This window comes from Macrobrachium rosenbergii, chromosome 13, assembly GCF_040412425.1.
Source record: "Macrobrachium rosenbergii isolate ZJJX-2024 chromosome 13, ASM4041242v1, whole genome shotgun sequence".
NCBI lineage: Eukaryota > Metazoa > Arthropoda > Malacostraca > Decapoda > Palaemonidae > Macrobrachium > Macrobrachium rosenbergii.
In genome coordinates this window covers 10,434,880-10,446,922 of record NC_089753.1, presented here as the reverse complement: position 1 = coordinate 10,446,922, position 12,043 = coordinate 10,434,880, and the positions used below count along the sequence as shown (strand labels likewise).

At 35.4% G+C, this 12,043-nt stretch overlaps 1 protein-coding gene across 6 annotated transcripts in view; it reads left to right on the top strand.

Moving 5' to 3' along the window:
* The window catches only part of AspRS-m (aspartyl-tRNA synthetase, mitochondrial), a 98,391-nt gene extending 86,767 nt beyond the window's left edge, over positions 1-11,624 (top strand). For all 6 annotated transcript variants that reach the window (XM_067114190.1, XM_067114192.1, XM_067114194.1 and 3 more), the window contains one exon: positions 11,402-11,624. In XM_067114190.1, coding sequence (XP_066970291.1) covers positions 11,402-11,562 — 161 coding nt within the window. In that variant the 3' untranslated portion in view covers positions 11,563-11,624. The remainder of the gene's footprint in view (positions 1-11,401) is intronic.
* Positions 11,625-12,043: the final 419 nt, after the last annotated feature.

Here is a 12,043-nt window from a genome sequence, read left to right as displayed (position 1 = left end):
CTTGGGATCTTGGGATCATGCCTAGTGTTCCTATGATTATGGGTAGAATTTCCACTGGCATATCCCATATCCTTTTTATTTCTATTTTCAGGTTTTTATACTTGTCAGTTTTTTCTCTTTCTTTCTCATCTACTCTGGTGTCCCATGGTACTGCGACATCAGTGAGTGATACTTTCTTCTTGGTTTTGTCAATCAACATCACGCTTGGTGTATTGGCACGTATCACCCTGTCTGTTCTGATACCATAGTCCCAGAGGATCTTTGCCTGACCGTTTTCTTGCACGTGCTCCAGTGGAGTGGTTTTGCTACTGAATCATGCCTCTTTTTGTTCTGGTTCTGTGCAAGCAACGGACATTCGCTTGTTATGTGGTATATGATCTCTTCTTTCATATTGCACTTCCTGCAAATGGGTGAGATGTTATTTCCATCTATTGTTCTTTGAACATATCTGGTTCTTAGGGCCTGATCTTGTGCTGCTGTTACATTCCCTCTGTTTCCTTCTTGAGTTCTCCCCTCTGTAGCCATTGCCATGTTTCATCATTGGCCAGTTCTTTAGTCTGCCTCATGTATTGTCCGTGCAGTGGTTTGTTGTGCCATTCATCTGTTCTGTTTTTCATTCTCTTGTCCCTGTATATTTCTGGGTCTTCATCTACTTTTGTCAGTCCTTCCCATGCACTCCTTAGCCACTCATCTTCACGGGTTTTCAGACATTGCCCCAGTGCTCTGCTCTCGATGTTGACGCAGTTCTCTATGCTTGGTAGCCCTCTCCCCCTTTCCTTTCATGTTATATATAGTCTGTCTGTATTTGCTGTTGGGTGTAGTGCTTTGTGTGTTGTCATTGTCATGTTAGATATCAAAAGTTTCCTAGTTTTCTGGTCTATGCTAAGGAGTTCAGCCTTCATCCATCCACTAAAAAACTCTGTATCTGATTACTGGTAAAAAAAGTGTTTATGGCTTTCTCATGTAGCACTGATTTTTGACTTGGTATTTTTATAAGTCCTCTGGATAAAAACATCCTGGTCGTGTCCTTCATTCTTGGTGTCTTATATCCTCTCCTTCTGTTATTCCCAGGTATTTGTATCCTGTCTCATCTATGTGTTTGATGCTATTCCCGTCTGGTAACCTCATCCCTTCAGTCCTTGTTACTTTGCCTTTTTGTATGTTGACCAAAGGCACATTTTTCTATTTCAAACTCCATCCTGATGTCCCCAGATGCAATCCCTACAGTCTGGATTTGGGTATCTGTTTCCTTGATGCTCTTACCATACAGCTTGATGTCATCCATGAACATCAGATGGTTAATTCTGTTGCCTCATTTCTTGAGTCGGTACCCAGTATCCATCTTCTGCAGTACTTTTGTCATGAGGTTCATGCCTGCTACGAAGAGTAGTGGGGACAGTGAGTCGCCTTGAATGATCCCTCTCATGATGTTAACCTCTGCTAGTCTTATCCCAGTGCTTGTAAGTACTGTATTCCAGTTGCACATTGTATTTTCTAGGAAGCTGATGGTGTTTTCCTCTGCCCCATATATTGTCAGATATTCTATTAGCCATGTGCAGTATCATGTCGAAGGCTTTCTTGTAGTCAATCCATGCCATACTTAGGTTGGTTCTCCTTCACTTGCTATTCTTCATTACCATTTTGTCTCAGGAGCTGGTCTTTTGTTCCCCTACACTTCCTTCTGCAGCCTTTCTGTTGGTGGGGGATGGTGTTTGTATCCTCTAGGTAGTTGTATAGCCTTTCACTGATAATACAGTCATACTCCGAACTTACGCGAGTTTAGGTTCCAGAACCCCTCGCGCAGGGTGAATTTTCGCGTAAGTTTGGCATGGTCTCTAAATATGCTAATAAATGCTTATTTCTAAAGTTTAAACACTAAATATGACCCTAATCATGCTCCCAAATTATTAACCCTTAACTTTTAAAATGAAATTAAAGTTACTGTAATTTTATTTAAAGTTAGCTTAATACATTACCCTTCAAAAAGAGAAATAAATGGTTGACATAAAAATTGCTGAGATTTGGTAGAAAATGAAAAAATCTCATTATCTCTCTCTAAATCTTGGAATATCTCTCTCTCTCTCTCTCTTCCAACTGATCTATTTTTATACATCATCTCAACCAACCTCTTTTTAACAACTTAATTTATTCTGTAATGCTGTACACTAAATTGCGATTTTTGTTCTATAACAAATGGTAAAACATGAAAGCAAACAGTGCTTTATATTTTCACAAATACAATGAATTAAACTATTAACGTATGTCTCTATGTTTTTTCAAAATTTGCAGCATAAATCGAAATTTGTGCAGAGACTTCCGTTTGTTGAAAATGAAGGTAATTGATTGAATATTACTAGACTGTAAACTTATAATTGCAGTTTTACTACCATTATCTCATATCGAGTTAAAGTTGAGTAAAGTCAAATTTTTTCTATTTATTGTGATTTATATGAAAATATTTCAAAACTGATAAAAGCGAAAATAATGAAATTATTTTTTGTTGTATTGTACATGATGAAATTGCACACATTTTCAAATAAAACTTTATGTAACATGGCGCTGATAAAACGTAAAATATTAAATTTCTGAGATGTTCATAAATTATCAAGTGCTATAAGGAAAAATGGTTTTTTGAGAAAAATTCACCATAAATCGAAATTTATGCCACTTCCAATTTAAAAATGAATGTAAACGATTGAATATTACTACAATGTAAGAGTTTTAGCAAAATACAGAATTGCATTTTTTTATGGTTTTCGTAGTTAAAGTTGACATTGGTTGAAAATTTTGGCAATTGTGATTTATATGAAAATATTTCAAAACTGGTAAAAGCTCTTTAACTGAACTATCTTAAATTCTTAAATTTGCACATTTTCATAATAAAAGTTTATGTAAAAATGTAAAATTATGCAAACATTATGGCAAACAAAATATCTCGTGTATGACCATTAGTTAGTTCCAATAGATTATTGTTTAAATATAATGTTAAGTTTTTTTTTTCAGAAATTAAATGCTTATAAATTGAAATATTGTGCTAAGACTTCCAGTTTTTGCAAAATGAAGGTTTGATTGAATATTACTTAAGAGTTTTAGCTTAAAATTTATAAGTTTTCGTTCCGATTAAAGTTGACTCCTTTTTTGCTTGAAATTTTGGCAGTTATCGTGATTTATATGAAAATATTTCAAAACTGATAAAAAAAACAACAATGAGTTATTTTCTGTTGTATTCTACATGCAATTGCGCACATATCCATATATAAAACTTTATTTCACAACTAATATAAAACTATGCAACACAGACTACTACAATGTGATGAAAGAATTTGTACAGAGAATTAAAAAATTTGTTTTAAAAATTGTGAGCATAAATCGAAATATTGTGCTAGAGACTTCCAATTGAGAAAATGAAGGTAAATGATTGAATATTACTAGAATGTAAGAGTTTTAGCTTACAATATGGCGTTTTTTACCATTTTGACTTAAGTCAAAATTGACCGAGTTGAAATTTTGGCAGTTATCAATTATTTATATGAAAATATTTCAAAACTGAGAGAAAAAGCTACAACAATGAGTTATTTTCTGTTGTATTGTACATGAAAGCACATTTTTCATATATAAACTTTATGTAACGTTATAATATAGAACAGAAAATTATTACAAAAGACGAAAGAGATTTCTGAGATTTTCTTTTAGAGGAGAGTGGCGTAAGAAAAAGTTTTTTCAAAAATTCACCATAAATCGAAATATTGTGCTAGAGACTTAATTTGTTGCAAAATGAAGGTAATATTGAATATTACTAGAATGTAAGAGATTTAGCTTACAATTGCATTTTTACCATTTTGGTCGAGAGAATTGACCGAAGAGTTATTCTTATGTTAGATATTGGCAAACAGAAAAATTTCAGTATGATACAGTAGGCGTTTAAGGGTTAACTTAACAACAATGAAATTAAAGTTACTGTAATTTCATTTAAAAGTTAGCTTTTTTCAGAATACATTACCCTTAAAAAAGAAATAAATGGTTGACATAAAATAGAGAGTTGGAAGAGAATTCCCCCCTTCCAACTGATCTATTTTTAGAAGTCTTCTGAACCTCTTTTTAAAAACTTCTTTATTCTGTCACTTTCTCTTTGTTCTGAAAAGCTTTTTCATGAGCAGTGCTCTTTATTTTTTACAACTCTTAGAAAGTTATGTCTGTGTTTTACAATGTTTGTAAATGGTATAGCGCATTTACACTTCGTGGACAAAATTAGATCAATTTAAAATTATCTACTGTATAGGTTAAAGACGACAAAATGACAGAAAGAAATAATAAGTGTGTGAGCGCCATAAATCGATGAAAGAGAGTTGCAAAATGAGAGAGAGAGAGAGAGAGAGAGAGAGAGAGAGAGAGAGAGAGAGAGAGAGAGAGAGAGAGAGAGAGAGAGAGAGAGAGAGAGATATTGTCCTTACTTGAAATATCAAGTTAAATTATTTATAAATTATTACAGAGACAGAGAACAACATATGAGAGAGAGAGAGAAAGTTATTCTTACGTTGGATATCAAAAGATGGAAGTTCAGTATTAAACTAACTTTTAAATGAAACTAAAGTTACTGTAATTTCATTTAAAAGTTAGCTTAATTTAAACTATCTACTGTACAGGTAAAGACGTACAGAGAAATAATAAGTTGTAAAAATGTGAGAGAATAACACAGGTGAGAGAGAGAGAGAGAGAGAGAGAGAGAGAGAGAGAGAGAGAGAGAGAGAGAGAGAGAGAGTCCTTGGAGAAATATCAAGTTGAATTATTTATGAATTATTACTGTTAATAAATTGTAAAAATGAGAATAACATAGATATTATTCTTACAAAAAAGATGGAAATTCAGTGTTAAACTAACTTTTAAGTGAAATTAAAGTTACTGTAATTTCATTTAAAAGTTATCTTAATACATTACCCTTCAAAAAATAAATGGTTAACATAAGAGTATAAGAAAGTGTGAAGATTAGTATACTATTTCTCTCCCCCCCCATTCCACTGATCTGTTTTTAGAAGTCTTCTCAACCTTGTTTTTAAAAACTTCTTAATTCTGTCTCTTTCTCTTTGTTCTGAAATGCTCTAAGTCTCTGTTTTAGAACAGCTCATTTACAGTTTGTAAATGGTACAGGTAAAATTAGGTCAGTTTAAAAACTATCTACTGTACAATTGAAGACATACAGAGGAACAGTAATATGTTTGTTTTGCTAACTATGAATGAGAGAGAGAGAGAGAGAGAGAGAGAGAGAGAGAGAGAGAGAGAGAGAGAGAGAGAGAGAGATAACAGTTGTCCTTACTTAAGAGAGTGAAATTTGTTATGAATTATTACAGACACAGAGAGAGAGAGAGAGAATTACAAGAAACCTTTGACCACGAATCAGCAACACTACCCCTTCTTGTCATGTTAAAGTGACATGTCTGACAGCTTTTGCCTTCGAGTTTCTTACAGAAGATGGGGGAAAATATTTGTTTGTTTAAAATATGTATCATATATGAATTTTGTAATTACAGTTTTATTATTATTATTATTATTATTATTATTATTATTATTATTATTTAATCTTATTAATCGTATTAATATTTGAAAATTAGTACTTATTATTAGGTAAAAAATTTATTTATCATACAAAACAAATAAATATATACATGTACCATAAAAATTCTCTCATCTCAGTAAAAAAAAGAGAGAGAGAGAGAGAGAGAGAGAGAGAGAGAGATTATTACTTTTATTATTTAATGTTATTTAATTTACACACAAAAGCTTGACAACTTATAAATTACATAAAAATTTAACATAAACACTTTTGCAGGGTTTCTCTGTATTCACAAATGTTTGTGTGTCTGTGAAAAACTCGTATATGATAATTAGTTAGGCTCCAATGAAAAGTTTGTGTGACTGTGAATTCGCGCAACTTGAATTGTGCAATTTTGGGGTATTACTATACTTGTTACTATCTTCCACATTATTGGTAGGCAGGTGATAGGCTTGTAGTTACTTGCTATATTTCCTTTGTTCTTGTCTTTCGGTACTAAGGATGTTCTCCCTGTGGTCATCCATTTGGTTACATGGTGGTTTGTGATACATGCTGGAGTTGTTCTGCTATTCGTAGGTGTAGGGCCTTGAAGTTTTTGAGCCAGTATCCATGGACTTCATCGGGACCTGGGGCTTTCCAGTTGGGCATTTTCTTTGGTTGGTGTCTTAATGTGTCTGTCATGATCGTGGTAAATCTTTATTTTATTTTCCCCATTTATTATTATTATTATTATTATTATTATTATTAGTATTATGTGTATTCACATTTGTTTATTCCCTTTGATTCATCAACATTGTGTCAGCGATTGAATTATTATTCCAATTATTGTTATTATTTTGTTGAAAAGAATGGAAGTCTGTATGCCATTGAGCTTATATTGCTCCTTCTCAACTTGACTTAAAGTTAATTTCAGCAGGTAAACTATAAAGCAGCTGTCTGAAGTTCATTCATTATCCTGACGCTTTGGTAGTCTTTGCTACCTTCTAAAAGGGCGTGAATGGCATTAGGGGTACATGTATGGAATATTGATAGCCAAAAATGGGTTTACAATGAAGGGGGCAATTTTTGATTGGTTTTCCATATTCAGGGAGCTTGCCTCTTGGCTATGAGTCTGGCTGACCAACGGAGGCACTGATTGGTGAACATGGATTGGGGGGCCTCTCTGCCTATGGCTCAAGGAGGAGGGTGCCTGCAGTGTTGTCACTGGTGGACCTTGTTGTTCTCCTGATGCTGGTGGGCAAGGGGAAGTGTTCCTGAGTATTATTGAGTCAGTTTCCACTGAAGAATGGCAAGGGCCTTCTTGAAGCGAAGGTGGCGGTGGTCCATGTCACCATCGAGGTTTATGGTATTCATCATGGTCTTCTGGTGTTGGGGTTCATTGCAGTTTTGGTATACCACCCCTTCATGTAGATGGATGATGATCCTTTGAGAGAGGCAAGTCATTGCTTACCAGTGTAAAAATGGTGGCATCCATTCTCAGGACTTAGTATCTGGTAGATCTTTCCTCTCCTCTTCATGGGATCACTGCTGACGGAGGGGCTGTTCTTCATGAGGTACTGGACAGTCCTCCAATCCTTATAATAGGTTGTAAGTAAACCATTGTTTTTCCTTTGGTAGGGGTCTAACACCAGAAACTCCAGGGACACACTGGAGTTCCATTGCCAACTTGTCCATTAGCAATTGGCAATCAAGAAACATGAAGAGGAGCAGATGCTTGCACACCTGAAGTGCCTGAGCAGGACTTGGATGCCTTCAGAGAGCATCCCAACAAGGTTGAAATTGCCCTTGCCCCCAGCCCGAGAAGAACCCTAGAAGGGTTCAGAAGTCTGGTTAAACAAGTCATTTATAACTAACTAACTTAAGTCTCTTTAGGACAGGGACTATGCCCACATTGGCACAGTTCACAAGAAGCTTGTGCGACATAATGGCACCCATCTTTGTATCCCTACAAAGAGGGGCAATATCTATTTCAACCTCAGTGACTACCAGCCCTCCACCACTGAACATGCTTCATTCCTCATGGAGTAAATTGACATGTTTTGGAGAAACCGAAGCCAGGCACTAAATGTGTTGAAATCTATGTTCTCCTTGACTCTGTCATTTCCCTAGAAGATCATTGCCTCATCAGTACCACAGATGAGTTTCAGCCTCTCCTCCTGGCAAGGGCTTTGATGGAGCATGGTTCATAGTGTAGCCAGGTGATAATCAGGGAGATGAGAGAGGCTACCAGAGGAGTTCGAGAAAGGAAGACATCATAATTTGCTGTGCAGATAAAACAGCTGCCTTCATCCTGATTGGGTGAGAGGAGTACCTCAGGAAGCTTGACGATATACTTGGAGATCCATCCAAGTTTCACTGTACAGTAATCCATTTATAAATGTTTTGAAAAATTGTAATTTAATTAACAATCATTATAAAAAAATGTAAGTAAAAATAAATCCTTCAGGCCAGCCTTGTGAGAGCTGATAATCAGCTCAGTGGTCTGGTATAACTATTTTAGTAATAATAATAATCTACTTCATTAGTATTAAATACTGCATATAAAGGTAATTTGTCTTATGAATCTTGATGTCATTTTATAGAAGGGTAAACTACAATGATATTTAAACTTAACATTATACAGCATATATGAAGTAAAATCTTGAGCCACAATGCTTGGTGCCCAATCAGCAGAGCCAAGTGAGCCATGCCCAGTCACACCATTCTTTTGGAGTATAGCATTTACTTGATCTTATGACCTGTATTGTTGTCCACATAGTACCAGTGTTTTTCTGTCAATGGAGAATGACCTTTTGTTTTACAATTAAAGACTATAGTTCTGTAAGATACACTTAATCTATCATCAACTTCTTAAAACATGCTAAAAGTCTGATTGTGGCTTCTTCGTTGGCAGACATAGCTACTCCAGTAATTTTTACATTTTCAAGTCCAAACTGATTCCAGAATATATACGATAAATGACCTATAGCTGTCCACCAGGGTTGGTTTTCTGTTCATGTCATCTACCCAGAAATGTAATGCCTTCTCCATTTTCACTAAACATTTTTAAGGCACTGAGTAAGTAAATTTCTGTTTCAAGAGTGCAAAGAAAATTAGCACAAGTTTTTTCTGCTCTTGCTGACACAGGGAAAGTGGAAATTTACTTTTTATATAGTTTTGCCACTCCAGAAAGTATTGTCTTTTTACTTTTAATCAGATCTAGAACCAATTTTTCCATTTTAGTTATAGGATTACCAGCATGACTACTTAACGCAATTGTGTCCATATTTATGAAGAAACTAGTTGAAAGTGTATAACAGTATCAACAGGAAGACCAAGTTTTTGTATACACTTTAACACTGAATGCTACTGCTTAATGTGACTAACCATGTTTTTGCATGGGAGGCATGGGGAACGGTGGACACAGATAAATCATATGGCCTCCCAGGCAGGTTATCACACTTGAGATTTGAAGTCGTTTTCAAGAATGTTTAATACATGCATTCCTTTCACATTTTAATACTGCATATGTTATCCAATAGCATAAACTTGAAATCCTGTTAAGATTATTTGTGTACAGAGGGACAACTGTATGTATATGCTTATGAATAGATGAAAACAAACCCAAGCTGTTCCTAAGAAAATTAAAAAGTTTAGAAAGTTTATTTATTATTTTGGTTAAACTCTTTATTTTTATGTATAACTTCCACTCTTTATAAGTACTGAGTGTCATCTAAGGTGTAAATATTAACAATGGTCTGTTACTATGCAAAACCATATTTTGCAAGGAGACTTGCCTGTGGTAATTAGGTACAGTATTCATTCAGAAAAAAGCAGAATAATTGACAATTTTAGTGAGGAGAATTTTTGTAGATTTGGAAGAATGGTATCTGCTTTCTCATGGTGACAGAGAAGTCAAATAAAGTATGATTTTATATAAGTAACTTACCAAATAATTACATAGCTATTGGTTCCCTAACCATGGCAGCTTAAAAATTCAAAATTTGCGCAGCAGTGCTTCTATCTCTTGTGTGTAGGTGACAAGGCCTTGCCCACTATCTGGAACTTAGAGAAACAACTTAGCAGAGAGCTCAGTTTGTTTCAGGCTGGGCTTCCGACCAACATTGGTAGTTTTCCGCAGCTACTTCATTGTTTTTTCGGATATTTATTTGCCTGCTGTTTAGTGAAGTATTCAGAATTTGTTGTTGTTGTGGCTTTCAATCATTAAAGGATTGTTTTGTGATTGGCTGTTGGATTTTCCTTAGTTAACATGTCAGATTCTAGCTCATCTAGCATTTGCTAGTGTTCAGAGGGTTGTAAAACTAGATTAACAGTTTTCATATGATTCTCACACTAAATGTACTAAATGTAGAGTGCAAGAATGTAATAAAGATAATACTTGCTTAGTGTCAGGATTTGGAGGATAAAAAATGGAAGACTTGAAAATCCCATTTAGAGAAACTCGAGAGGGATAGAAAGAGGAAGGCAGCCGAAAGCATCAATGAGCTGCAGGCAATAGACAAAGGGATGCAGTCTGCTCTTTGTCCCTTGGATTCCTTTCTAAAAACGAGGACTCATTCAAGCCCTGGCCTTGTTCTTTCATCATCAAGAACCTTATGGATGTCTTAGGATCAGAGGAAGAAGAGAGGCTCCTTTGTCCGGTGAGGGCTCTCAGGTACTACCTTCACAGGACGGAGAAGATTAGAGGACCATCGAGCAACTTCTGGTGCTCTGTAAGAAGCCCTGTTCGTACTCTTTCAAAAAATGCCATTTCCTTTTTTCTGAGAGAGTTGATATCTGAAGCTCACTCTCAGATCCAAGAGGACACCTTTCCTTTAGTTAAGGTTAAGACTCACAAAATTAGGGTAGTTGCAACTTCCCTAGCATTTATTTAGACATAATATGTCTGTATGATCCTGCAGTCAACATTCTGGAGATGCAACTCTATCTTCGCCTCACACTACCTCAAGGACATAGAGACTGTGTTTGAAAATTGTAATGCTTTAGGACCTTTATCTGTGGCTGGCATGGTGTTGGGAGAGGAAGCATAGGGAACTGTCTGTTCCTTTGCTATGCATTTACCTTGGACGTAAGGTTTTGAGTCTATGGGAAGGTGGGGGGTACATTGTACCCAGAGTACCCACCAGTTTTCTTTCTTAATGGTTTGGGTTGTGGTTTTAATTTTGTTCTTTTGTATTCTGGTCTATGCCTAGGGCAAGGGCATCTTTTAAACTTTGTTAGCATATGGTATACTTCCTCCGCTGCAGAATTCCCACTAACGTAGGGGCGACCCTTGGCTACACTGCCACACCCACTCCAAGTTGAGAGAAGCACTGTCCAGAGGCAGTACCCACCTGCAGCAGCTCTCTCAACAGGTAAGGAAACAACAAGCATTTATTCAATGCTAGCAACCTTTCTATTTCAAATTCATTTCTTATATAGTACCTTGGATAGAATATGTCCATGTTTTCCACCTCCTAACAATGTGGAATCAGCTATGTAATTACTTGGTAAGATAAAAATAACATTTTTATGATAAAATAAAGTTTCATATATACTTCCCAAGAAATTACGTGATCGGAGCCCACCGTTCTCCCCTCGCATGGACATTAGAGCATGAAACGAATTGAGCTCTCTTGCCAAGTTGTTCCTCTAAGTCCCGGATATTGGGTGGGGCTTTGTCACCTACACACACAAACGATAGAAGCGCCACTGCACGAATTTTGAATTTTTAAGCTGCCGTGGTTAGGGTATGTAATTACTTGGTAAGTATACATAAACTTTATTTTATCATAAAAATGTCATGTTTATATAGTTAAGAAACCATAAGTCCATTTTTGTGTTTGTTATATTATTTTAATAACTTATTTCCAGGATTTGATAGACTGATGGAAAAGATTTGTGGAGGCAAAAGCATAAGAGATGTTATAGCTTTTCCCAAGAGCATGGAAGGCCGTTGTTTGATGTCTGGAGCTCCTGGCATGATTACTAAAGAGGAAGAGCAGTTGTATCATATATCTATCAAGCATACATAGCAGAGACTTTTTTACTGCCAAAGGTTATTTAATTTTTTTTGTAAATAAAGATACCTTTCATATTTAGTTTTTCATTTTAAGTACTAGGTAAGGGAATGTAGGAAATGTGTAGTTCTAGTGTAATTTTTAATTCAGGTAAGAGTTGAGGGAGCAACTGTAGTATATATTTTTAATCTTAGTTGTTGGACATCTTACAAGTGTAGTGTAGTTCATAGTGAGTTTGGGATAGCAGCACATATGTTCTTTTACAAATGAAATTCTTAACCGAGTTATGTGGTTAGCACGTTGTATTTGTCATTTCAGAGTTTAGAGTGATCAGTTATTTGTAACTAAAATGAATATTAATGTCAGATAAACATACATTTTATCATATTAGAACACAAAAAGTTGATTTATCTGTTGATACACACTAATAATTTATTTGAAGTAACTATTTGCCCTGTTCCCTTTGTAGCTCACAGACTTTGCACTCTATATATCT